Source organism: Melozone crissalis, unplaced genomic scaffold (assembly GCF_028551555.1).
Source record: "Melozone crissalis strain CALT ecotype California unplaced genomic scaffold, PUWL_Pcris_2 ptg000009l_1, whole genome shotgun sequence".
Taxonomy (NCBI): Eukaryota; Metazoa; Chordata; class Aves; order Passeriformes; family Passerellidae; genus Melozone; species Melozone crissalis.
The window spans coordinates 1,179,492-1,206,291 of record NW_026535787.1 but is presented as its reverse complement, the minus strand read 5'-3'; the positions used below and the strand labels follow the sequence as shown (position 1 = coordinate 1,206,291).

Here is a 26,800-nt window from a genome sequence, read left to right as displayed (position 1 = left end):
CAGAAAGATGCGGGATGGCCCCAAGCACGGCGCCTCCCACTCCGTCCTGGTGCTGTTCTGTGCACGGAGAGGCGGGAGGGGGGCAGACAGGATGGGCAGAAGATCAAATCGAGACGGGCACAGGCAGGATGTGGGCAGGGACGGGCAGGATGGGGCCAAGATGGAATGGGGACAGGCAGGATGGGGCCAGATAAGGACAGAAGGCAAAATGGGGACAGACAGGAGCGGGCAGGCAGGATGAAGCCGAGGACAGCGCAGGATGGGGCCAGGAGAGAACGGGGAAAGGGGCAGGGACAGGCAGGATGAGGCTGGGGCAGGACGGGGACAGACAAGAGGGGGACAAGCGGGGTAGGGACAGAGGGGCAGACTGGAACGGGGACAGGGACAAGCAGGACGGGGAGCAGCCCCACACCGCCCTCCCAGCCAGCGTGGCGGATCCGGGGCCCCCCACCCCTTTTCCCCCCAAAGGCGGGGCCTCTCCGCCCCTTTTCCCCCGCTTCTCCCGGCGGCGGCGGCGGCCGGATGCGGGCGCTGGGGCTCGGGGCGCGGCTGGCACGGGGCGTGCGGGGGGCGCTGCTGGGGCTGTGGGGTTGCTGCTGGGAGTAGGGGCGCTGGAGCTACCGGGGATACTGGGAGCGGTGCCGGGACTGGAGGGACTTGGAGCGCTCGGGATTCGGGGTGCTCTGGGGGCGCCGCTGGGCACGGGAGGTGCCGGGCGTTCTGGGAGCCCTGGGGGCGCTGGGGGCACTGGGGGCGCTGGGGGTGCTGGGGGCGCTGCTGGCGCTGCTGCCGCCCCCCGCCCCGGCCGAGACCTTCTCCGCGATGCTGAGCGTGCGGGCAGCGCTGGGCGCCGAGCGCCGCCTGCTCCGCCGGCTCCGCTCCTACCTGCGCGACGAGAGCTCCCGCCTGCGCCTCCTCCGCAGGTACCGGCACCCCGAGAGCAGCCGCGCCCCTCCAGCCACACATCCCGGCCCGGCCCCAGGCATGGGCGATTCCCTGGCTGCCAGGAGGGGTTAGCCCAGCCCCACCTCCCCTAAAGCTCCCAATTTTTGGGGGTGGCACTAAATAAGAGGGTGGTGGGAGGACGGGAAGCTGAGACTGGACATGGCTCAGGCCCCCCTTCCCCCAGCTGTGCCCCAGGAGGGGGACGTGGCCCCCCAGCCATGGGGATCTGGGTTGCAGCATCCCCAAGGCACGGACCATCCCCACAGACCCAATTTTTAGGCTGGGTCGCACAGTCCCTCAGCTCTGGCTTGGCCAAAGGGGGCACTGAGGCAAAGCTGCCCAGCAATGGGGGTGTCAGCACCGGGGAGCACCAAAGTGTCCTCCCCTGGGCGCCTTGCAGGTTCTATGAGAAGGTCCAGGCACTGCACCAGGACCCCGAGGCCTCGGTGGACAACCCCTTGCTGGCCTTCAGCCTCATCAAGCGCCTCCACTCGGACTGGCCCAACGTCATCTACAGCGACGAGGGCACCAGGAACACCCAGGGTACCCACCCAGAGGAGGATGCCCGGCCTCGTGTCCCCTCTGGCACCTGGGCAGAGCCAGGAGGTGGTGGGGAGAGAGAGGATGGAGGAGCAGGAGAATGGATGGAAGGCTGGAACATGTGGAGGGGAAGGGTCGATGGGATGGAGGAGCAGGATGTGGAGTCCCCAGGGAAAAGAGCTGATAAAGGCAGCTGCACCTCATCATTTCATTTATCCCCCCATGTCTTTCCCACCCTGCAGAACTCCATGCTGGGCTCAGGGAGATGGAGCAGGAGCTGCCTGGAGCCGAGGACCTGGAGGGGGCGGCCCGGGCGCTGATGAGGCTGCAGGACGTGTACGCCCTGAGCGTCAAGGGCCTGGCCAGCGGCGTGTTCCAGAGAGCCGGGCAGCCGCCCCTCTACAGCCCCGGCCGGCGCGCCCCCCTCTCTGCCGACGACTGCTTCCACGTGGGAAAGGTCAGGGAGAGCCCCACGGCCCCCACAAAGCCTCCCCAGCCTGCTGGGGTGGTGCCTCCACAGGGATGGGCATGGGGGTTTCTTCACATGGGGTGGGATGGAAGCACAGGTGCAAATAGGGATGGAGATAGAAGTGGGGATGGAACGGGAAAGGAAGGGATGGGATGGGATGGGATGGGATGGGATGGGATGGGATGGGATGGAGTGGGATGGGATGGCCCAGCTGGCGGGTGCAGGTGATGTGCTGCCCCGCAGGTGGCCTATGACACAGGTGACTATTACCACTCCATTGCGTGGCTGGAGGAGGCTGTCAGACTCTTCCGCCTCTCCTATGGCAGCTGGAACCTGGAGGACCGGAGCAGCCTGGAGGATGCTCTGGACCATCTGGCCTTCTCCTACTTCATGGTATAGCCACGAGTCCCCTCCCCATGCCCCCTGTCCGGCAGAGCCAAACCATGGCGGGAGGATGGATGCTGATGGGGTCTCCACTCCCCCACCCAGGCTGGAAACATCTCTCACGCCTTGAGCCTCTCCAGGGAGTTTCTCCGCTACGGTATGTGGGACAACCCTGGATGCAGCAGGAAGAGGGAAAAGATTTTGGGATGTCCCCATCACCTCTGCATGGCAACAGCCTCCCTCACCCCACTTCTTGCCCCCATTTGGGGTAATTCTCCAGGGACCCATGCCAGGGAAGGGGTTTGATGGGGGTGCAGCCCTCTGGGTGACACCACCTTCCCAGCAGATCCCAGAAACCAAAGGGTGTCCAGGAACGTGGCCAAGTACAAGAAGCTGCTGGAGACAGGGATGGGGACAAGCGCCAGGCCCCTGCAGCGCCCCAACAGCACCCGCTTGCAGAGCCGCGACGCCTACGAGGAGCTGTGCCAGCGCCCCAGGGCACAGGTGGGACTGGCAGGGCTGCTGGGGTCCCACAGCCCCTCTGGGGTCCCCCCTCATGCCCTCCTTGGTCTTCTTCCCCCCCAGGCAGCCCCAGAGCAGCTCCTGCACCTCGGCTGCTCCTACGAGACCAACGGCAGCCCCTTCCTGCTCCTGCAGCCCGCCAAGAAGGAGATGGTCCGGACCCAGCCCCACGTGGCTCTGTACCACGATTTCATCACCGATGCTGAGGCTGAGACTATCAAGGGGTTGGCAGGGCCCTGGGTGAGCCCTCCCTGTCCCCAGGGATGTCCCTTTCCTGCAGCAGGAGATCATGATCCAGGGTGAATGCAGAGATAGGAGGGGTTTTAAGGCCAAAGCCTCCTCCAGGGAGTTCAGATGGGACGGGGCTTGGAGCAACCTTGTCTAGATGAAGGTGTCCCTGCCCATGGCAGGGCATGGAATGGGATGATCTTGGAAGGCCCCTTCCAACCCAAACCACTCTAGGATTAGATGAGACCCTGGGGATGATGACCCCAGTTCCATGTGAGTCTTTTGAGTCCCCCAAAAGACTTTTTGGAAGAAACCAGGTCCAAATGCACCTAAACAACTTCCCAACCAGGCCTGACTTGGTGACTCCACCTGCTGCCACTGCTTCCCTCACCCCAGTGAGACACCTTGGGGTGGGACAACCAGCTGCCACAAACCCACCACGGCCCCTGCTTGGTGTGAGGGTCCCCATGTGTGGCAACACGCGTCCCCCATGTGTCCCTCAGCTGCAGAGATCCGTGGTGGCCTCTGGGGAGAAGCAGCAGAAAGCAGAGTACCGGATAAGCAAGAGGTAGCGGCCTCCCTCCCTCATCCTCCATGGCCACCTCTGGGGTGGCAGCAGGGCCGTGCTGGGAGGCCTGGCTCCTCCAGCAGTGCCCTGAGGGTGAGCCCCAGCCCCACATTAACTGGGGGGCTGATGTGAGGTGTCCCACAGCGCCTGGCTGAAGGACACGGCCGACCCCGTGGTGCGGGCCCTGGAGCGGCGCATGGCCGCCCTCACGGGCCTGGACCTGCGGCCGCCCTACGCCGAGCACCTGCAGGTGGTCAACTACGGCCTGGGAGGCCACTACGAGCCACACTTCGACCACGCCACGGTCAGGGAGCTGGGGGCACCAGGGGGAACACCCAGGGGTGCTCCTGGGGTGGACTCAGGGGTGGGCCCTGGGACATTCCTGGAGATGGGCCCTGGGATGCTCCTGATGGTGCTGCTGGGATGGTGTCCAAAGCAAGGCCCCGAATGTCCCCGGGGGTGTCCCCATGGTGATCCCAAGGTTATTCCCTGAGATGTTCCTAGTGATGCACTCTGGCATGGCCCCTGGCAGGGGTGGGATGGATGGTCCCAGGATGCTGATCCCTGGGTGGGTGCTGGGGTATCCCTGGGGAGGGAGGGAAGGAGGGAGAGAGAAGGGAGAGGAGGGATTTTCTGGGGGGGAACAGCTTGGAGCTGCTGCGGTGTAAGGAGCCTCTGGCTGAGCTGTGTCAGGGCAGCACTGACCGTGCCCACCTCCCCTCCTGGAGCAGTCCATGAAGAGCCCCCTGTACAGAATGAAGTCGGGCAACAGGATTGCCACAATCATGATCTACGTGAGTCCCCCCCCATTTCCAGGCCTGGAGGGATGAGCCTGGCTTGGCCCTCAGGGGATGGGATGGGTGAGGGCAGCCCTAAAATAAAGTGTGTGGGAAGTGCCAACATCTGTGGAGTATTCAGGAGCTTGTGCTGTGCCAAAGTGGGGAACAGAGCTGGGGCCCAAGGGACGTTTTGTGCCTCAGTTTCCCTGTGCAAAGGAGCATCACAGGGAAGGGGGGACCAAGGCTCCTATTTTTGCTCCTTTTCCAGCTGAGTGCAGTGGAAGCTGGAGGCTCCACTGCTTTCATCTATGCCAACTTCAGCGTGCCCGTGGTCAAGGTGAGGGCTCGTGTGGAACTGCTGGGAGCAGGGAAGGGAGGGTGCTGCCCTCTGTATCCCATCTCCTGCAGGGAGTTGTGGTCAAGCCTCTCCTGATGCCAAAGCCCAGCCCCGGGCTCCCCAATCTGTTTTGGGGTGCCAAAATTTACTCTTGGGGATCCCAGCTCTGTTTTGGGGTGCCAAACCCATCTCTGCTCTGCAGAATGCGGCTCTTTTCTGGTGGAACCTGCGCAGGAACGGGAATGGTGACGGGGACACCCTCCACGCCGGTTGCCCTGTCCTGGCTGGGGACAAGTGGGGTGAGAGATGCTACCAGGGCTCACCCCTGGTGACACGGGGCTGGAGGGACAGCTCCACCAACGGGGAGGCAAGAGGGGCTGGGGATGCACAAATACCCTGGATAACAGGGGGAAAGTTCCCCGATACCAGCACAGGATTAGAGAAAGGTGCCAAGGGAAGGGAATACACATGGGTGTCCTTGTCCTTGTCCCTTCCAGTGGCCAATAAGTGGATCCATGAGCACGGGCAGGAGTTCCGGCGGCCATGCAGCGCTGACCCTCAGGACTGAGCTGCCCTGGGAGCACAGATGTGACATCTGATGTGACATCCGCAGGTGGCAAAGCCACCCCAGCACAGCATCTCAGCATCTCAGCATCTCCCCAAGGGCAGAGCAAGGGAGAGAAGCGGGCAGCAGCAGAGCAAGGCACGATCAGGAGGGGCGTTTGCTCAACCACAGCCAAACTGGGTGGAAATAAAGTCTTTTATAAACCGGAGTCTGTTCTGGGGTGCCAAACCCTATCCCTGCGGCTCCCATCTGTTTTGGAATGCCTAAATCCAATCTCGGGGAGAAGGCAGCTCCTTCCAGCCAGCCCCATCGTCCCGGCGAGTTCCCTATTCCCTGGCCCTCGCTCCGAGCCCAGCGACACCCGCTGTAGTTCCCTATTCCCTGATCCTCGCTCCGAGCCCAGCGATGGTGACGGGGAGCCCCAGGGACCCCCGGGTCTCCCCGCGGCCCTTCCCGCTGCTCCGTGGGGTGTGCGGACCGAGCTCCCTCCCTCAGCCCGCTGAGCGAGCCTGGGCTTTGTTACCCTCGCCAGCAGGGTTGGGTTCGGGTTTCTTTTTCCCTTTCCCTGGCCTAGGAGACTGTGGGAGCAATCCAGCAATCCTTCGGCCGTTTTTTTTATTTTTTCCCCGAGCTGTTCGGTTCGGTTTTGGCCCAAAATCGCAGAGCCGGCGGGAGGAGGAGCATCGGCCGGGGTCGGGAGGGGCCGGCCCGGCCCGGCCCCAAACTCGGCCCAGCCGAGCCAACCGGAGGAAGGACACGAGATGCAGCGGCATCATCTGCAGTGACGAGGGGACGCCGCCATAAATCCACAGGTTCCCTGTGTTTAGCCCGAGGTGCTGGGTGCCCCCTTTGTGTTCCCCTTCCCCGGGACGGGAGCCGCCGCCATTTTCTTCCCTCCCCACCACATTGCGGCCCTTGTGGGCTTTCCCCCCTTTCCTGGGATTTTGCTCTGTTTTTTGGGAATTTTTGGTTTGTTTTGGTTTGGTATGCTTTGGTTTGTTTAGTTTTGTTTGTTTCGTTTCGTTTCATTTAATTTCGTTTTGTTTATATCCAGCGTGTGTGTGTGGGGTGGGGGGGCAGTGGTGTTACGGTCGGACAATTCAATATCTAGCATTTATTCAGTTTCTTTTTCCTGTGCCGTGTGGGCACTCTGGGAATAAACGATTGGGGTTTTTTTCACTTTCACCCATTGCTGTTAACCTCCTATTGGCAGAAAGGGATTGTTCCCCGTGCTTTAGAGGAAACACTCCTTCCAGAGCATTTTTCTCCTTAATTTGTTTCTAAACCGAGACACTCATCTAGGTGACACTTGAATGAGATTCAGGTCTTCCAGGACGGAAACCCAGCTCTCCAGAGAGATCACCATATCACCTCCTGGCCTCTTTCCCTGCTGGAAGGGAAGGGACAGAAAGCAGGGAGGGAGATAAAGCAGAAGGCAGAGCTCTCCCGAGGCTCTCCTTGCTTTGGGGTCAGAAATGCGCGTTTATCACTCCTTGGCTGTGTTCATCCAGCCTGGATTAACCCTTCCATGGGCACACAGGGATGGGGCTGAGCTGCAGGGAGCATCTGGGCAGAACAGAGGCTCCAGCAGCCCTTTGGAGCTGTTAAACCCGCCGGAATGTAAAACAGCCTGCAAGACTTCCAGTTCATCCCAATTCCAGTCAGGAACAAGCAGAGAAGGCTGAACAGAGCACAGGTTACTCACCAGCCCATTTATTACTTCCAGATGTTTCTGCACATATGGGAGTCATTGGTCACAGGAAGGAGGGGGAAAAGTGAAAGCTATGGCTAAATTCCCCACACTGGGGTGCAGGGAAGGGATGGAGGAGCATTTTGGATTACAAGAAGCTTCCATGAGTCACCAGAAAAACCCAATGGTTGGGTCTGGTGCAGGAACAGCTGGATCAACCCCCTTCCTCCACAGGCTGCTCCAAGGAGCCCAAGTATCTCAGCTAAAGGGAAAGCAGGAATTCCTACTCCAGGCTTTTCACAAATGCTTTATTTGTAGGCGAGGGAGATGGACACGGAACAGGACAAGACCAGGATGAGGCTGACACGAGACACGGCTCTCCAGAGAACTGACACACGGACACAGTGCTGAGGGGGCAGCACTGTCAGACAGACAGACGGATGGACAGCACAAACAAGGGATGAGGCTTTGGGCAACACAAAGGGCACTTCCAGCCTGTGAGCAGAGCACCAGGCTCGGGGACAGGTGGGACAATGCACCAGGGACAGGGGTTCTTGGCAGTGAAAAGCCATCAACTGAAGCTTGTGACCTTGCCTAAAGAGGCAGGTCTGGATTTCCAACACTGTGGATTACCAGTTCAAACCAGTGGTTGCCAGGCACTCCACACAGCCCTTTTCCCAGGCCTTCCTGCTCCCAAAAGAAAAGGCAGTAGTGGAGAAGAGGAAAAATGTCAGTGCTGAAGTCACAGAATCAGAATAATTTGGGTATGGACCAAACTTAAAGCCCATCCAGTGCCACCCGTGCCATGGCAGGGACACCTCCCACCATCCCAGGTGCTCCAAGCCCCATCCAGCCTGGCCTTGAGCACTGCCAGGGATCCAGGGGCAGCCACAGCTGCTCTGGGCACCCTATGCCAGGGCCTAGATTGTACAAAAACTTCTTCCTAACACCCAATAGACCCTCCTGGGGGGATTCTCCAAGGTCTGTGTTGCCCAGCTCCACCTTTTGCAAGTCATCCTAACACTGCTTGCAAATCATAAACACGTGGGAGCAGGGCTGGAAGGGCCTTCCTCAGGTTGTCCAAGCCTTTCCCTGGCCAAAAGAGGAAAAAAACCAATTTTACCTACTGCTGCCTCACCCCTGTTAATCTGAGGGGAAAATTCTGGCTGGACAGCCCCAGGCCTGAGTTTAATTCCTTCCTCAAGGGCTGATTTATTCAAAGCAAGAGTACCTGCTTTGGCAATACAGGAAATAATATTTTTCCAACAATCCCAATTCTCCAGTCATCTGTAAATCCCTGATGGCTTTGTCCAGTACACATAACCTGGCAAAACCCATCCTAGGTCTCAGACATTTATTTATTTACTTTATTCAATTGAAACGAAGCCTGCAACAGACCAGCATCCCAAAGTGCATCTCCTGCTCCTGCCAAACCTTGGGACCCTCCATTGGGGAGGATCCTCAATCCAACAAGTGAAACAAGACCAAGAGAGGTTTCTAAGAAATCAAAAGGCTGCAGGAAAAATGCAAAGCTGGGAATTTTGGGGAGGAATTTCCCTGTGTCCCTGTTTCTCCTAAGCCAGAGAGAAGACTCCTTCTCTCTGCAGTTACTTTTTCCACAGCCTGTGTATCCTTCACCAAATGCCATTTATCCCAGCCTGCAGCCCCCTGGAAACTGAAGCAGGAGCATTTATACTCCTCAGACAAAAGCCCAGTCTCAAAAATGTGCATGGCTTGACAGAGCCAAAAGGAATTTCCCTTCCACCCACCCCCAGGGTGCTGCTGCTGTCCCTGGAATCCATCCTCTTGATCCAGCCCCACACGAGTCCCAGAACAGCCACCTGGGCAGGGCTGGGAGCTGGCACGGAGCGACGCACCAGTCACTTCAACAGGCTCTTGAAATATTTATTTTCTTTTCACTCACTCAATGTTAACAGCAAAACAGAATCCCAGGCAGCCCACAGGATTGCAGGAATCATTCCTTTCCCAGTGGTGCTTCTGCAGAACACAGAACTGGCTGGCTTTCCACGGAGGGTTCTGCTTGCTTGGGCTTTCTGACGAGCTCACAAATCAGAGGGATAACCGAGGAATCGCTCACTCCAAGTCAGGCTCTCCAAGTTACTTCACCAGGCAGGAATGTGACTCACCAGATCATTCACAGCATGATCCCGGGAAGTGAGACTGGACAGACACGCTGCACTAGTTCATCCCTAACAACCTGGACCAAGGAGTCTCCTGCAAAAGGGGATTTTGGCCATTCTGGGGACACGGCTGGGGAAAGAACTGGTTTGCATCTTGACTACTGAAGATCCATGGAAGCCATCAGGAACTAGACCAGGGTGGAATTACACCAAACCAATGCATCGACACGGTGACTCACAGAGGGGAGTGCAGAGAGCCACCAATTGCTCCTGTCACACCTGAGCGCCCAAAGTGCCAGGAGGGCATTCCTCTCTGCAATGAGGCTGTCCTGTCTCAAATCCAGGCGCTTCCCAGCCTGATGTGTCAGGGAAGGGACAGGGAGCAAGGCCACCAGGGCTGCTGTGCCCGGTGAGTCACAGCTTTGTCCCACCTGCACCTCTCAAGTGCCAAGGATTCCTGATGGCTCTTGTCATGGGATGCACAGGGCAGCTCCCAAATCACCACAGAACTTTGCCTCGGCAGAGCAGGGTTAAAATCATCGGACAGCAGCAAGGGGTTATGGACACCAGGCAAAAAAAAAGGGGTTTCACACATCCACCAGCAAAATATTGAGGAAAACTGCTCCAAAACATGTCTGCTCTTACACTCAAAAGTGACTCTTAGGTGAAAGCAAGCCAGGAGCTGTCTGTGGATAACTGAACCCTGAAGAAAAGCTCTCTGTGCACATGGAATTCTGGAAGGCAGGCAGCGAAATGAACCAGGAAGCAACAGTGGAAACAGGGTCCTTCCTCTAATACTGGGGAGAACAGCTGCCTACACCTCTGCATCAACATCAGCAGGACTGACTCCAAGCTCTCCCAGGGTTCTTCCTACAGCCCATTCCATGTTTTCCCATCCCAAAGGCGCTGATCTCTGCCCAGCTGTGTACGGCAGCTACAAGAAGGGAAGAACAAACACATTCCAGGGGCAGAAAACAGACAAACTGCCTGTTGACCACACTGTCCCTGCTGCTCTTGGGTCTTCCCCATAAAGGCAGGTTCAGAGTCCTGTGGGTGTGTCTGTAGTAGATGGAGTTATTCAGGCTCTTCTTCCCAGAGAGGACTTGAAACGAGCACTTCACAAACTGCAAGGCTCTGAAATGGAGCTCACAGCCCCCCTCTTGCCTTTTTGGTTCACAATCCCATCCAGCTTTGCCCAGGAAAGTGGCCTCCAGGCTTTTCCCACAGCTCAACCCCTAAGGCTGGCGCTGGTGAGATGAAACCTGAGCTCCCAATGAAGCCAATTCCTCATCTGCTTTAGGGAAAAAGAAGTGTATGTATAAAACCCAAATCTAAGGGGCACTTCCAAGATGATCCAGTGGCTCCACGGAGAAATCCTGAAGCCTTTGGCTGTGCTGCAATGCCCTCGGTGGATCTGGACTGCCAACAGCCCTTCTGCAGCTGGGTCCAAGGAAGCCTGAGCATCGGTGGAGATTGGTATGACTGACTGCATGGGATTCCAGGAGGTCTTTCCTTGTGGCAGCAGAGAGGAGGATCCCAGTTCCAAGGGCCTGAAGAGCTTTTCACGGTCTTCAGTAGAAGCTGCTTCCCAGCAAGGAAGTCCCTAGGAATTTAGATATTCTGGAGAGCTAGTTCTAGGGGATGAATCTCACACCAACTTCTCACTGCTGCTGGGCTGGGAGATGAGAGGATATGGATACATCACAGTGGCCTCTGGTGCAGTTTATTTACAATGGGAATCAGTGCTGGACAACACCGGGATATTAACAAGCAGGAAACACACTAGGAGGCAAAAAAGAGAACGGAAGAAAGACTCCATGTTAGCATCAAGGTATTCTCTGCAAACTCTGTGACAACCTAAATTTAGCTGTAAAGTCCTTAGGTCTTCTCACTCTCTCCCTGTTCACACATCAACCTAGACTATCAAGCTTATCAATCACACCCTTCTCTCACTGCCTGGCTGATCACAGGGGCCTGGCCTCCACAGGCCATTTTGATAAGAAAACACATGAGATAAGTAAGGAAAGTTTGCAAAGTGAAGCACACAGCTTTACCTGCCTCATCTCACCAGTATTTCTTGGCCAAGGGAGTGTGATGCAAGTTGTTTCCACAATACAGGGCCTTGGGTACTTAATGAAATATTATTTAAGCTAACTGCTTAAAAACTGATAAAATTTATCATTTTGCTTTCTGGCAGGCTATAAAGAAAGAAATCTGCTTTGCTCCTCCCTTCCAAGGAAGGAGGTTTCATCAGCACATGTAAATATGTGAGAAATGTAAAAGGAACACAAACACTGAATGTATTAGTGGCTGTGATTCAGAGCTGTTTGTTTATCTGTGGTTTTCAGCAGCAGGCTAAAATGCCAGCCTCCCACCTCGAGAGCCAGACAGGCAGTGAGAGCAGGAGCCCTGCTCAGGGACACAGCTCCATGGAGCCTTACCACTGGAATCCACCAATGGGCTCTGTAAACCTGTGACGGATCAGGAACGTTGCAACAGCTTCAGCAACCTGAGAGAAGGGGAAAAACAGCTCAGGATTTAAAGGGACACAAAGAGAAGACAAAACCCAGTCAGTTTTCAGAGCCTGCAGTATTTCCAACAACAGTTCACGTCCTCAGCAGTCTGTTGCTGAACCATTTGCTCCTTTAAAACAAGAGCTCTGTGTAACACACCTCCAGCTTTACTCTGACACTGAGCCTGCCATCAAGAAGTGACCAAACCTTTCTCCACCCATTTCACTAATTCTTGAAACAATGTCTAAGTTTAGCAGGGAGAAAAGGTAAATTAGGATGCAAGACAGTAACCTGGAATGGTTCGGGTTGGGAGGAACAGTAAAGCTCATCCAGTTCCAACACCTGCCATGGGCAGGGACACCTTCCACTACACCAGGCTGCTCCAAGCCCTGTCCAGCCTGGTCAACATTGCTCAGAATGTATAAAAACCAGTAACAGATTAAGAACTCAGTATGTTTAGATAGAAATACCTATTTCAGACTGGTAAAGGGAAGCACAGAGAGGCTGAGTTTTAACACAGCTGTCAGTGCAGAATGAGCTTTAAAACCAGATGTGCTCCCAACCACAGGCTCCACTGTCTGCACCACATTCCTGCTTCCATCTGGACAGAAACCCCAGCAGTGCCCAGAAGCAGCACTGCTCTCTCAGAGCTGCTGCAGGAACATTTGGTTTCTATTTGGAAAATGTGAGCCACCCAACTCAACAGAACACAGACCAATCCCTAAAGCTACAGCTTAGTGCAATGGATAGTGGGGAACTGCTTAAGGAAGGGAGGAGAAATCCACACTCCACATGGGTGGAATTAGGTACATCACCACGAGCCTGGGAGTTAAATCCATAGCCCAGCCCTGTGGCATGTAACATCTTAGCCAGGGCTTTCCAGACAGCTGAAAAATCCAAGCTGCTTATGAAATCCAGTTGTTGTGCCAAAAGATGCCCCTGAGGTATGATCTCTGCTGCGTGGTAAGGAACAGATCCTTTTCTGCATTTCAGATTGTGGATTTTTGTAGCTTCAACCCCACGGTGGGGCTCACCTTGTCCGGAGCATCCTCATGGACTGCGTGGCCACACTGTGGGAGGACCTGCATCTGGAACTTCCCTGTGGATTGAGAGTGTCAGCACACGGATCTCATGCTCTGCACCTACTGACCTCACTAAGTGTAGCTGGAAAAGAGGCCCCAGGGACGGCAGGAAGCCTCAGCAGGTTCCACACCATGCACAGCCCATGGCCTCCAAAGGAAACACGGACCAGCTGCTTCATTCACCTTCTCCGGGTGTAACTAGAGCAGGTTCCCAGGAGCTAAAATGGAGCTGAACTTCTCAGAGCTTCTCAATGCAGGCAAGTGTCCAAGTTGGAACTCTCACCAGATTTACCTTAAGGTAATGTTTATCCTGCTATCCAATACCACTTTCCAGTACTGGTTGCTCTGGAAAGCAGGGATGGGGGGAAAACCCAAACCAAACCCCAAAACATGAATGAAGGTGTTTAATCTTGGTCTGCTGTCTGTCAGAAACACTGAGGGGGCACAATTTGGAATGGTCCCAGGTGTTCTAGCTAGGAACATCAAGGATGTAGCTACAAAGGGAAAAAATGGATTAGAAGGAAGCCATTACAGGCAATCATTCTGATCCAAGAGAAGTGTAGCAGCTCCACTGCTGGGAGCACTGAACACTGGATTGAACAGAACCCACAGCAACAGCCCTTTGAACTGAACCTTTCCCTCCTCACCTTCCCCACCTTTCCTTGACCACAGCAGGAGAACACTTTGGGCTGGACGAATTCTTTAATGCCCATTTGTTTGGATATTGACTGTACCCATAGCAACAAGCTGTCATGCTAAAAGAGCATTATGGTAAGGCTGAAGTAGCAATATTAAATACTTACCTTGCATCTGTCCAATGGTCAGATCTTTATCCAGCCTGTCAACACCTACAAGCAAATAAACAAATAATAACAATAAACAAATGTTTTGGAGAACAGCCAGAGAGAACAGAATTCTCTGAGCCAGGCTTTACTCTGTATTTTAAAAGATACATTAGCTTGAAAAACAGAAAATAAACACCTCTGACACCCAGACAAGGGCATTTCACTGCTGCACCTTGAGAGAGTAAAGTTACAGGAAAGACACACAGCCAAAAAATGCAAGAGCACACCCCTCCCTACTACTTAAAAGGATATTTACAAAAGGTATTTGCTATTAAGGTACAAAAAGGGCCTACAGCTGTATTTGACTTTCACTGGAGAAGTTCAGATCACACCACACCATTTTAGGAGACACAGAGAAGCCCAGGTATTCCCAGGAACCACTGCAGCCCAATGCTGACCCTGTGCTCTGAAATGCAAGTGTGACCTCACTGAAGTGCTCACCAGGACTGGGAGGGACACGTACCAGCTAGAAGCAAAAGCTTTGGAGTGGGACAGCTGAGGAAGAGGTTGGATAAACCCCTGAACCAGCCATCCCAGTACTTCTCTGTTTTGGCCAGCTCGATTCGCCACGTGTATAAATGCTCCTTCTTTGTCTGCAGGGAGGACACAGAGCTCTGTGTTACTGATCAGTAAAACAGCAGAAAGAAAACCAACCCAGGGAGCCACCTGGAAATGCATAAATACACAGATATAAAACATAAAACAATACTGGCTCCCTCTGGTGGATTACACACTTCCAGGGATGACCCTCCTTGCTTCTACATCTCTCTCCAAATCAAAGTACATGAGCAGGGAACAAGAAAGTCAGCCAGAGCTACACCAAGAGGAGAAGAGCCTGATTCAGGGCAATCAATTTGCTATTTTTTACTGACACAAATAGCTCACAAATTGCCTGAACATTTGGGCTTGGCTCCCATCCAGTTTTCTCTCCCTGGAGTGGCTCCCTTTCATATCAGAATGATTTGGATAACCACAGGTGACAGCTCTTGCAGGGGAAGCTGAAAACACAGTAACAAGTTCCCAACCTCTGTGTCATCCTCTTTCTTCCTTTTGTTGACAGAGCCTCCTCCTTCCTCATCTTCGTCCTCCTCCTCTTCCTCAATAATTCCCTCTACTATGGCTTTAGGGCATTCAGGACTGGCTGCCTCTTCACACCTGAGAAAATAAAATCAGAAACTGATTCCCTGACAAAAGAAAAAAAATCCAAACCAAAACACCAGCCAGGATTAAACCATAAGTGTTCAGCAATTTTACTTTAAGAAATATTCAAGTGCACTTATGTAGCAATGGTGTTGTAAAACAGAAAAAAAAAGATTTTAAAATAATAAATGAAATAAACCAAAGGCCACCTACTGTTTGACTTGACCGACCATAGAAACTCTGGCAGATTCAAGATTTCTTATCTGTCCACTTTTTACACTATGGAAAAAAAATCAGAAGACAGAAATATTTACTGAAGAGATTCAAGAATCAGCAGGCCCAGAAAGAGAAGTTAAACTCCTCTACATCTCAGGACTTCCCCAAAGCATCCCCAAAGCCCCTGCTCTCACACTGAACAGAGTGGCTCAAGCTAAACTCTTGTGGACCTCCCACTGTCACTGTAACTGAGAAGAGGGAGAAGTTTTAACAGTGAAACAGGGTCAAACCCATGTCAGGGGGCTGGGACAGGGCCTCTAAACAGCCAGATTATATAAACTTTGTTTCCTTTGGGAGTCAGGCTACACAGACAAGTGATTCCAGAGGCTGAAACCAAGCTTTACCTCCACTCAATGGCATTCTCAAGCGACTTGAATGTTTTGGGACGACTCCTTAGGAAGTTCTGCATGCTGTTCAAGGCATCCATGGCAGTACCTAAAAGCAAATGGCACCATCTTCATCATCTTCATGGCATCTGATGAAATTACTGCCACATCCCTCTACACAAAACTGGCTGCAACAGCCTCGCAGGGAGCTGGAGCTCCCCAGTGATCTAATGCTGCTCAGGAAAGTACAGATTAGTATTTCTAAGCCAACAGTCATATTGGGAAATTGCTTTTTGAACAGGTAGGATGTTCAGACAGTAAGAGAAAGCAGCAATCATTTATCAGCATCAATCATTACGGCAAAAGCCACCCTCCTCCCTACCAAGAAAGTGTTTCAAAGAAAGGGGAAGGGGAAGGGGAAGGAGAAGGAGAAGGAGAAGGAGAAGGAGAAGGGGAAGGAGAAGGAGAAGGGGAAGGAGGGGTCACACTGGGAAGATTTTTGTGCACGCAGGATCTGCAAGGAGGATGGAGTGGGTTCAAAGATGGGGCAAACCCTGGTGTCTGGGGGATGTGGGCAGGGAGGAGGCTGGGAGGGGCAGCACACTCACCCTCCACGACGTCGATCATGCAGAGCCCCAGCAGGCTGGGCAGCAGGTTGGCCACGGCGGTGTGCACGGCGATGGCGCCGCCCATGCTGTGCCCGATCAGCATGATGGGCGGCGGCAGGTCCCCGTAGAGCGCCTCCACCACGCTGCCCACGTCCCTGCGGCACAGCAAACCCGCCTGGCACCCCAGCAGAGACACGGGGAGCGCCCTCACACCCCGTCTGACCCCCGGGCTGCACACAGCCTGTTCTCCTGTCACTGCTGCAAAGCAGGAAACCCTGGACATCCATGCCATTTCTCCTTCTGTTAACAGAATCCTCACTTAAAAGATGCTAATTTCAAAGATGTTCAAGCAGCCTGGTCTAGTGGAAGGTGTCCCTGCCCATGTGGATGAAATTTGCAGTCTCTTCCAGCCCAAATTCTGTGATTCCTTGTAGAAGATATTTTAGGCTGACACTTGCTGGTGGGAACGTTAAATAAAAGGTGAGAAAAGGCTGTCAAATCATCTTGCATGGAAGCACAAACCAAGAAAATCATTGTTCTTAAAAGAAGAGACTGGAATTAGAGAGAGAAAAATAACTAGGCCCTGCTGACCATGGCAAAGATGAACAACACTGAGCACAAGCAAAAAGATTGAGACTCTCTGTGAGCACAGACAGGCAAGGGGCAATTTCCCCACCCTTCCCAAAAGGTACCTCCTGTTAAACCAAAGCTGTCACTTCCTGACACTTTTCCCAGGATGGGAAAGCTGGCTGGTATGATGCCCAAACCCCAGAACAGCAGCAGAGCTCACAGCAGAAATCTCCTGAAGAGCAGTTTAAAGACAACCCCCTAGCTGGCTTTCCTGACTACAACCATTCAGAGGAGCCTGAGAACTGAGCAATTTTTATTGGAAAAAATGATTCCATTTTTATTGAAAATGGAAAACAAGTGAAAAAATGAACAGGCTGACCAGCTTGTTTGCTCTGCTAGAGAAAATTGCTTGAGGATTTGACTTAAAAGAAAAACAGGAACACAAGCTATAATTTAAGGCTTCTATTTAAAAGATACTCAGAACTAAGTTTCAAGCTCATTGCTAAGAAGAGGGGAAGGTTTCAAAACAAAAGGAACTTGCTTTCCCCCCACAGCAGTGCTGCTCCAGATCTGAAATATTCTAATTATTTAATCCAGCATCTCCTCAGGACAGTTACACATCAGGATCTGACAAGGCATAAGCAGCAGGAATAAGGTATACAATGCAAGTCAGAATACATTTCACACATGGCCTCCCCTCAACAAACCAAGTGGATTTGTCCATGGGAAGGTTACAAAATCCTTCATCATTTAGTTGTAGTCACAGCAAAGAGTCTCTTTGTACTAAATATGGGCAGAACATAATGTGCTTAGCAGTGGGTATTTGCTTTTCTTACAGTTTTGTCAAGAGGGGGATGGATTTGCATGGCAAAGCGGGTCATGACAGTTTGAAAAAGCAGTTTTATGTTTGAAAATCCTGTGTCTGTGACCCAGACTTCAGGGGTGTTACCAGGCCAGTGTGGGCCCGCCCTGAGCACTCACCCCAAGGGTGAGGAAGAGTCAGACTGGTGATTCAGACTAAAACACCCCATGGATGTCTAAGGGAAGCATTCCACCTCCCTTAGGAGCTCCTCAGCATGTGGCAGGTTTAAAGTGCTCACTGTTTAAAAACTCGGGGTACTGGGAGAACAACTCCAGCTCTTGGAATCTGGCTCAGCTGGGAGGGACAGCATTTCAAACTGTCCCGGAATGGAAGGAAAGGAGGGATAACTATCAGAATCACGTGAAATTAATCTTCCAGCTCCTCTGAATGAAGGCTCTGTGCCCTCAAGTAGTTTATTGTTCAGCCAAGGAGAGAAGGGGAGGTTTGTGAAAAGGGAAATGAGCATAAGTTTCCTTACTTTGCCATAGTCTCTGCAGACAGATCTTCAGGATTCCTTACTTTTGTTTCTCCTGAAAAAAACCCAACCCAAGGTAAGTTCACTTAAGCTGCATAACTTCAGGCCCCCTCAGGACTTAGAGCAGTGATGGTACAAAGCTTTTAGGCACAGATATGAAGAGCAAGCCTACTGCAATGAACATGAATAATTAAGAAACACAGAATTAACAGGAACACTCGGTACTTTGGGTAGAAAACACTGCCCGAAACTGTGTTCTTTATGGATCTTAAAATGACAGAACAGTCCTCATTTCTCATGGCAAGGACCACTTAGAGGTTATGGAAATATGAAAGATCCTTGGTGGAAGGAAGCAGTCCACCACTGTCTCAAGCAGAAGTTCAGGGGGTCTCAGCTTCTGACAGAAGCCACTCTTCCATCCCTGCTTTTGAATCAAATTGGGATGCCTTAAGGATGAATTCCTAGTCATCCTGAGAGGGATTCATTGCATCTCCCTTAAAAAATGGGAGCGTGCAACACGCTGGTTTGAGCCCAGATTTATTTCTTTGCCTTACCATGGCCTCGGAGGTCTAAGGCCACAATCCTACACTGGATCCTGCTGATGATTGCAGACTGCAAGGAGAGACAGAGAGAACACTGTTTGCAAAGTGGGACTAGCAGCAACAAGCAGTTGCAGCAACAAACAGAGCAGCAGCTTTACTTACAGTAAACACAGCCCAGGACAGGGCAGAGTGGCCTCCACCGTGCAGCAGCAGCAAGACAGGCCCCTCCAAGCCACTTTTGTAAATTCGAAAAGTGTATGAACAGTTAAGGACATTTCTCTGAGCTTCTTCAAGGCAGCAGAATGGATTTTGGAGCTTGCAATATCAAACAGTAGTTTATTTCTACCCTTCATTTATCTGACCAACAGGGATGTTCAAGCATTACCTGGACAAAAATGGAACTCAATTTAAGCTTCAAGAGTTGTATTCCTGCTGCCCAGGTTTTCTCCCCCTCTTTAATTCTCTTATCCCCTGTCCTCTTCTCCCTGGGCACAACAGGGAAGTGAACTAAGAGAAAACTAGAAATCCATTAGGAAAAAACATGGAGAGTTATTTCTACACAGGCAAAGTACTGAGAGGGCAAGAGAATGGTTTTAAACCAGAAGAAAGGAGATTGAGATTAAATGTTCATAAGAAATTCTTCCCTGTGAGGGTGGGCAGGCCGTGGCACAGGTGCCCAGGGGGCTGCCTCTGGATCCCTGGCAGTGCCCAAGGCCAGGTTGGACTTTGGGGCTTGGAGCACCTGGGACAGTGGGAGGTGTCCCTGCCATGGCTGTTGGAAACACTTTTTAAAAATTATAAAAAATTAAATTAAATTAAATTTAAAATGATTACTGAAGAAGTAATATCGGGAATCAGCCTTGCTAGGCACAGTTTAACTGTCAGCCTGGAAGGGATAGTTCTGGTTACTGACACTGAACCCTGCAGGAGACATAATGGAAGATGAGAAGGAACACATGAAAAAGCTGAGGAGCCCAAATAGACTAAACAAAACGTGATACCTCCCCCATAATCTCTGAGATTATGACAAATTCAATATGGGGAAAGAAAAAAGGATATATCCTTGCCGGTTTCATTTTCTACCACAACGTCCTCCATAGACTCAAAGTACTGGCTCCAAAGCACTGGTGAAAAATCACGCTTTCTTCCAGGGCTGCAAGACAGAAAAATTCCATAAGAAAGAGTTATTTTTAAAGTCTTCCACTGAATTGGCATCCAGGCCTCCTCTCAGTGAAGAGAACACGCTGGTGTTACACAACAGCTCAGACTGGAAGCAAACGGCGCATCAGTGAAATGCCCACACAACCACAATATCCAGAGTTTTACTGTCACTGAAGGAATCCTCCCCTAATTGTTGCTCCTGTTGAGGAAATGCAGTGGAAACAGAGAAAAGAGTATTTTCCTCATCGAGTAATTCCAAGGAAGACTGAGCAATGGTGGTTTGGACTACCCAGACCCAAGCCAAGGGAAAATAAACAGAACAGTGATACTGTCCCAGTGCCACCTCCGAGTCTGCAGTGACCCACAGGCAAAAGGTGCCCAGCTGACAAACCCATTTATTTTTTGCTTCCTTCAAAAGGTGCAGCTGTGCCCTCTCCTTGTACCACCATTACTGACAAAAGGCTCTGCAATCAGAATTTTCCTGATGACTCAGTTGATGCAGAATTTGTTTCTCGGGCTGGTATTTACTCAGTAAGGCTAAAAGAGTAGAGCTTAATTTTGGAAGTGGCATAATTAGGCTCAATTCGAGCCCAGGATACAGGATGAGTAACAGTGCACCATTTTAACCATGTTTTTGCACTTCAGCTCTTCTGGGGGAGGCAGGCAGGCAGCACAGAATATTAAAATCAAGCATGGGCGTGAGGGGTGAAAGACCTTCAGAGCAGAAAAATCCCTGCTGAAGAAGTTTCTCCTGAATTCTTGGCTTCCTAAAGAAACAGAAAATAACACACAAAGCAGCTTTTCAATTTTGCAGAAACAAAATTTCTGTTTCCCCTGATGTTTCTAGGATATGAAACATAAACCAGCCACCCCCTGAATGGACCAAATTCCCTCCTGTGGGTTTCCAGACTTCTTGTTAAATCTCAATTAAATAAAATGAGAAGTCACATACCTACATAAATCCAGACAATATTAATCTCCTTTACCACCTCAGCCTAATCTCATCCTCTGATCAAGGAAAAAAATATCACAGTCAAAGCTTAATTTTTCCCTGGAAGCCATCCCAGCCCTGATCACATGCTCTCTCCATACCAGTTCTGGTTCTTTCTGGAGAGGGAGAGAACTGCCCACAGCTTGGATGATTTCCCCTCTCTGGGTTTTGAATAGGTAGGATGTGCAGCTAGTGAAAATAAATTCCTTCACCCTCTCAAAATGCAGCATTTCAGCTGCAGCCAGGCTTTTGCACAGCATGTTACAGCTGGTTTGGGGTTCCACTGCCCTGAGCAGCTCCAGGAGATCAGCACATGCTGTCACCTGCCTGGCCACAGCCCTTCCCACCTGATCCATAATGTGGTGGGCAGCAGGAACGCCCTGGTGGCCCAGCCCTGGCACTGCTGTGGCACCAGGAATCTGTAGGAGCAGAATAAATGTGCTGCTTTCCACAAAATCCCAGGTGACCACAGAGGGCTGAGCAAAAACATTTCTCCAAAGAAAAGAATCCTTGATTTTGAGTTTTTCTAGAGCTTCCTTTTTTAGTGAAGCATCAACACACATTCAGAATTAGGAGGGTGCCAAATAAACAGCAGCTGTGGTTTTGCACCTTCCTATGTTGAAGTCATATTTTGCTGACCAATATTTAAGCTGACAGAACTATCTGATAGCTTTTTAAAGTATCCAGCAAACCAAAACAGAAATGGATCTGACATAATAACTTTTCTAGACTGATCCTTAAACTCCAAGCCAGCATATTAAACTGGAATTACGAAACAAATTCTGGGCACCCTCTGTTTTATGCTATTGTGCAGTTTGTCCTCTTTATAATGTCATTGATCCTTAGGATGCCCACATGGCTCACCAAATCTCTCCCCAATTTTTGAAGGGGTTTTCTTTCAGGTATTTTCCTAAAATTAAAAAAAAAAAAAACGTTGCCCCAAGCAGAAGGAACCATTTTCAGAAAGTCCTTTTTCTGCTGAGAGCCCCTATTTAAAACTACTAAAGCAAATATAGAACAAGTGCATGAATCAGGAGATTTCATTCTCACATCATATTTGAACCCAAGCAAATCAAACATCATCTACAAGTACAAACTGCCACGGCTGACAAGTTGTATTTAGAAATTCTAAAAATTGACAAGGACAGTATCTTAAGTTCTGCCTTAGAGATGCTGAATACATTAAATGTTTTTTTTATTAAAAGGATTCCAAGGGGGAAAAGTGGATTAAAAAGGAAAAAATGAGTAGGAATTGCCATGATTGAATTACACAGATCTGATCCAATCATGTCCTTCTGGATAATTCAAAGATCTTCTGAGATTGTACGTGATTTTTACTCACACATTGGAAAGGAACAGCAAACTGACTTTCACTTTTAAATCCCATCCAGGTGCTTAACTCTGAATGAGCCACGAGCAAAAAGCAAAAGGCGAAAAACAAGACAGGAAATGCAGAAGCTGCTACAGCTGTTGGGATCTGCTGCCGTGGGAGGTGACTTCACAAATTCTATTATTTTATTTCCCCACAGAACACAGAGTCAGGCCATAAGCCTGATTTTGTTTTGTTTTGTGACTTTGATTTTGTTTTTGGTTTTCATCTGTGGAGCAATTTGAAGGAATCAGTTGCAATTCCCAACACAGCCTTGGCCATGAACGCTCCTTAAAGGAATGGGCACGGGATTCTTCCCAGAGGCTGAGTTTCACATATTGCCTGAGCCAGAGAGAAGCTCCAGCCTCCTTTGGAAAGGGCCTTTTGGAACCATCATTTCTGCTGCAGAGCACTTAAATCCAGGGAGCAGAGGACTGTGCTGGCAAAGCAGGAATTGATGCCACGTGCCACGAAATGCACTGAAATCCCAGCACACATCCCATGCTCCCGCAAAACCCACTCCAAAGCATGTCAGAGGAGCCAGGCTGGGTGTCAGGGAGAATTCCCTCCCTAAAGGGCTGCCCAGTGAGTCCCCATCCCTGCAGGGACTGACAGCTGTGTGCATGTGGCATTGGGGACGTGGGGCAGCGCTGGGGAAAGGTTGGACTCCAAGATCTTGGAGGGCTTTTCCAGCCTGAACCATTCCATGATTCAGTTTGCTTCGGCCACTTTGACTTCCCAAATGAGACTCTCCCACAGAGAGACATAAGGAAGTGATTGTACTGAAAAAATAGCAAGAAAAGAATAAATTTTAAAGAGAAAGCTAGGAACAAGTTTATTTTCACAGATTTAAATGCAGCAACAGGTGCCATGTTTTTAGGAACTACTGAAACACACATTAACCTTTTAACAGCATATTGCCAAAAAATGTAAGACTTTATTTAAGTTAGGAAGTTCTCAATAAATTCTATTTTTCTGTAGCAATCTCACATGCTTGACCCTCTGCTTCTCAAGATCTGCTTTCAGCTACACCACAGTCACATTAAGATGACCTGCATGGTGGGAAAAAAGGGAATAAAAAGAAAGTGCCCCACACACCAGTCAGAGGATTTAGCCATGGAAAACTCAAGTTGCTGGCATTCTTGGATATTAAGGTTAAACCCATTTTTTTAAAAGCCTGGCTTGCAACTCAAGAAACCGAAAGCGCAGAAATAAATCACGTTTATAAACGCGAGATGCTTAATGCAGCAAATAAACATTTTCATTTGTTCCCTGGAGAAGTTAGAATTGTGAAGGACTATTTCAGGGCAGCCCTGCACATCTGCCAGCACTGTAAATCACACTGTGTTTTCCCTGTAAAGAGAAATCCCTTTCTCTTTTGGTGGAATTCTCTTCAGGGGGAATCTTGCACTTGTTTGAACAGAACTGAACTTAGGAAAGGATAAGCTCAGCTTAAGCTGAAATTTCTATCCCACTCCCTCTTGTCTCCTTTTCACAGAAGCCCAGGCCCCTCTGGATGAGGCCATTCCATGCTGGATGTGCAGCACCTCCCAAACAGGAGCATCACCTGTAAAGGGATTTACTGGGTGGCAGAGGGGTAAATCAAACCACAACATGATTATGAACTACTCCCCACTGCTTCCAAGGGAAGACTGCAGGGGAATTCCTGATCCTTAACCACAGCACTGGATTTTGTTTCATTCACAATCATTTCCCTGACAGTGTTTAAAACCCCTCCAGTGCATGGTAAGAGAGGAAGAATTATAAAAATTAATACAAGTTACACCCTTGGACACTGGTCAGACTTCTCCCACAGCTCCCAAAATGTGCTCTCAACCCCTGCTTAAGAGATTAAAGAGTATCCCAGACTTTTCCATCATCTCGAAATGCAGATTTAAGCAGGGATTAAAGTCACTTGGCAGTCACTTCACATGGGTGCCTGCGGCTGAGAAATCCCATTTCACAGAATCATGGAATGTTCTGACTTGGAAAGGGACCCCCACAAGGACCACCAAAGTCCAGCTGCAGGTGAGGAATTCAGCTCCCGAGAATTTCCACACACCTCTCCCCCAGCCACACCCTGAGGTACACCCAGCCAAGATGCTGGACCCTTCCTGCAAGCACTGATGGCAAAAGCACCGGGAGGAAAGGGCTGGAGAGCTGATCCCAGCACCTTCCCAGCCGGAGGGTACGCTGGGCACTGGTGCCTCTGCGGCTGGAGAAGCCTGATCCAGGTGTCACTCGCCTGGAACACGGGGAGGCAGGACCAACCCTCCCTCCAGACCCCCTAAGAATGACCGTGCCTCCCTCCAGATCCCCAGTAGTGACCGTTCCCTGTCCAAATCCCCCAGGACAAGATCCCCTCTGTCCCGATCCCTCAATAATGACCATTCCCTGTCTCGATCCCCCAGTAGTGACCATTCCCTGTCCAGATTCCCCAATAATGACCATTCCCTGTCCAGATCACCCAGTAATAACCATTCCCTGTGCAGACCCGGAATACCATCCCTCCCTTCCTGGCAGATCCCTCCAATAAAGACCCCCGGTCCCTCCAGACCCCCGGCCCGACCCCCCTCCCTGCAGAGCCTCCGCTCCGCTGTCACCTCTCCCCCGAGCTCCCCCCGCTCTCCGCATCCGCCCCTGCCCTTCCTCCGCCTACCCCATGCGCATCTTGGACCCGGACTGGCCGCCGCCGCCGGGCAACGGGGGCCGAGGCGGGAGGCGGCCCAGATGCAGCTGCTTCTCCAGGGCCGACATGACAGCCGGGAACGCACCGGGAACACCGGGACCCCCGAGAGCGCCGCCCCCGCCCCGCCGCGCCGGAAGCGGCTCCGCCAACAGCGCCGCCGCGCGGCACCGAGCGCGCCCGCCCGCCCGCAGGGCACCCAGGGAAACGTAGTCCGGCCCCCGCCGCCGTGCCAGGCGGGACGCGGGGCAGCACGGGAGCTGTAGTCCCCGCCGCAGTGCCCGCGGGGCAGCACGGGAGCTGCAGTCCCCGCCGCCGCGGCGGTTGCCGGGCGGGAGGCGCGGGCGGGATGCCGCGGAGGGGAGGTGCGCGGCGGGACGGGCGGCGGAGCGGGGCTCGGGGGCACGGCGGGGACAGAGGCGTGCAGCGGTGGGGCGGGTAGCGGCGCGGTGCCCGGGGCGATGTACGGGCCGCTGACGCCGCCTGTCCCCGCAGGTCCCGGTGACCCCGCCGCCGCTGCCGCCAGCCTGCCGCCGCTGGTGCGGGGCCCGGCGCGCTGCTGGCTGCGCTGCTCCGTGCCCCGCGTGCTGTGGGCCGGCCCGCAGCCCGCCGCCGTGGTGCGGCTGCGCTGGTGGGGCGAGAGCTCCGGCGGCACCGTGCTGCAGCCCGCCGGCCGGGCCGGGCAGCCCGCGGGCCGCACCTGCGCCCGCTTCGCCGTGCGCTGCGGGCCCCGGCAGCTCGCCGCGTACCTGGCAGGTACGGACACCGCCGGACACCGCGCTGGGACCGCGGGGGGACGGCGGGACGGGGGCTCCGGGTGTGCCGGGGCAGGCGGGGCGTCCGGAGCGGTTTGTTCCCGGGCAGGGTGGAACGGGCTGGCCTCGGCAGTGGTAAGCCATTCATTCCCCTCCAGCAGCGGTAAGCCGTTCATTCCTCTTTGTCCTGCCCTAAGCGCTCCTTTCCTGCGCATCCTTATTCCAAATACTTATTCATCCTGGGAATCCTTGTTCCAAATCCCAAATACTTATTCATCATCGTTTACTGCCAGTAATAATGTCTGTATTGACCCTTCTTTACCTGCTGCCCTGTTGTCGTAATAGGACCTAACGTTAACCTCTGGCATTTCTGTAATTTTAGCCAAAAAAGTGTGACTTGTGACAGTGACCTGAAGGTGTTCCTGATTTTTGCAGATATGGGAGTTCTTGTCCTGGAGGTTCTAACCAAGCGTGAGCACCTGCCCCTTGGCCGGGCACAGATCACGAAGCTGTCCCAGCTGTCCCCCAGCCACCCCATCAAAGGCTCCTTTGCTGTGGTGTCACCAACATCGGAGAAACTCGGAGAGCTGCAGGTAGCCTTGATGTCCTTGCTCATTATTACATGATACCACAATATTATTATAAATTATGTGCTGTGACACTGGCATAATCAGGTGCAGGATCAAGCTGTACATGGCACACTCTCTGTCCAGGGCATTTCTGAGCTAAGGTAACAAATGGAAAAAAAAAACCAAATAATGGTGGTGTTGGGTTCATTTTGTTTAGAGGCATGTGGGGTAGTTGAGCTTAACAAGGAACATGTGGTCATCTCTACACTGAGAGTGAGTATTGGCAGTGGATTTAAAATGGATATTTGGTTCTTACACTTCACTGGGCTGGAATAATAGAAGATTTTGACATGTGGAATTAAGAAAGTTCTGTCTTGCAGACAGAACTGGATCTGGAAAATTGATTATGAAAGGCAGTTGACTGGATTTGAAAACGTGGAACAAGAAACAATTAGTTGTGAATATGTGACATAGCTGTGTAATGTAAATATGGCTTTATGTAGAAAAGCAGCAGTTTTCCATGGCACAACAGGTGAAGTTAAATGCAGTATTTACTGCACTTAGATAGGAAAAGAACAAAGTAATATTTCCCCATCTTGTCTCCCAGGTGTCACTGGTTCTAGAGCCTCTGCCGGAGCTGTATGACGCCAGCACCTGTGTGCCAGCCGCACAAGGAGGTTCAGGTGTTGCTGCTTCCCTGGGCAGCAGCAAGTGCCAGCCTCCTGCTCCATCCCAGCAGCCCAGGCACGCCCAGGGGACTGTTGAACAGGAGGAGTCTGTTGACAACAGCAAAGCCACATCTCCTAGGTACCCTTTTTTCTGTTTTCCTCATGACAAAGCTCTGGTTTGTTTTGCAGTGCAC

The 26,800-nt window shown here is 52.0% G+C and overlaps 3 protein-coding genes across 3 annotated transcripts in view; 2 read left to right on the top strand and 1 right to left on the bottom strand.

Annotated features, from left to right (window-relative positions):
* Positions 1-522: 522 nt before the first annotated feature.
* Positions 523-5,512, top strand: P4HA3 (prolyl 4-hydroxylase subunit alpha 3). The gene is made up of 14 exons (XM_054270220.1): positions 523-561; positions 607-923; positions 1,346-1,488; positions 1,728-1,942; positions 2,198-2,347; positions 2,444-2,495; positions 2,685-2,842; positions 2,924-3,100; positions 3,592-3,656; positions 3,801-3,960; positions 4,388-4,450; positions 4,704-4,772; positions 4,975-5,071; positions 5,270-5,512. Exons 1-14 carry the CDS (start codon positions 523-525, stop codon positions 5,338-5,340), a joined length of 1,776 nt encoding a protein of 591 aa, XP_054126195.1. The 3' UTR covers positions 5,341-5,512.
* A 3,399-nt stretch (positions 5,513-8,911) lies between these two features.
* Positions 8,912-24,685, bottom strand: PPME1 (protein phosphatase methylesterase 1). The gene is made up of 14 exons (XM_054270455.1): positions 24,588-24,685; positions 19,467-19,560; positions 18,570-18,662; positions 18,420-18,477; positions 17,869-17,920; positions 15,959-16,113; positions 15,369-15,459; positions 14,962-15,027; positions 14,634-14,763; positions 14,072-14,201; positions 13,567-13,611; positions 12,716-12,780; positions 11,610-11,677; positions 8,912-10,950 (listed from the first exon to the last, which is right to left on the bottom strand). Exons 1-14 carry the CDS (start codon positions 24,683-24,685, stop codon positions 10,932-10,934), a joined length of 1,164 nt encoding a protein of 387 aa, XP_054126430.1. The 3' UTR covers positions 8,912-10,931.
* Positions 24,659-26,800, top strand: part of C2CD3 (C2 domain containing 3 centriole elongation regulator) — a 36,942-nt gene continuing 34,800 nt past the window's right edge. Inside the window, 5 exon segments of the mRNA XM_054270457.1 lie at positions 24,659-24,728; positions 24,731-24,979; positions 25,110-25,370; positions 25,805-25,962; positions 26,546-26,745. Coding sequence (XP_054126432.1) covers positions 24,659-24,728; positions 24,731-24,979; positions 25,110-25,370; positions 25,805-25,962; positions 26,546-26,745 — 938 coding nt within the window.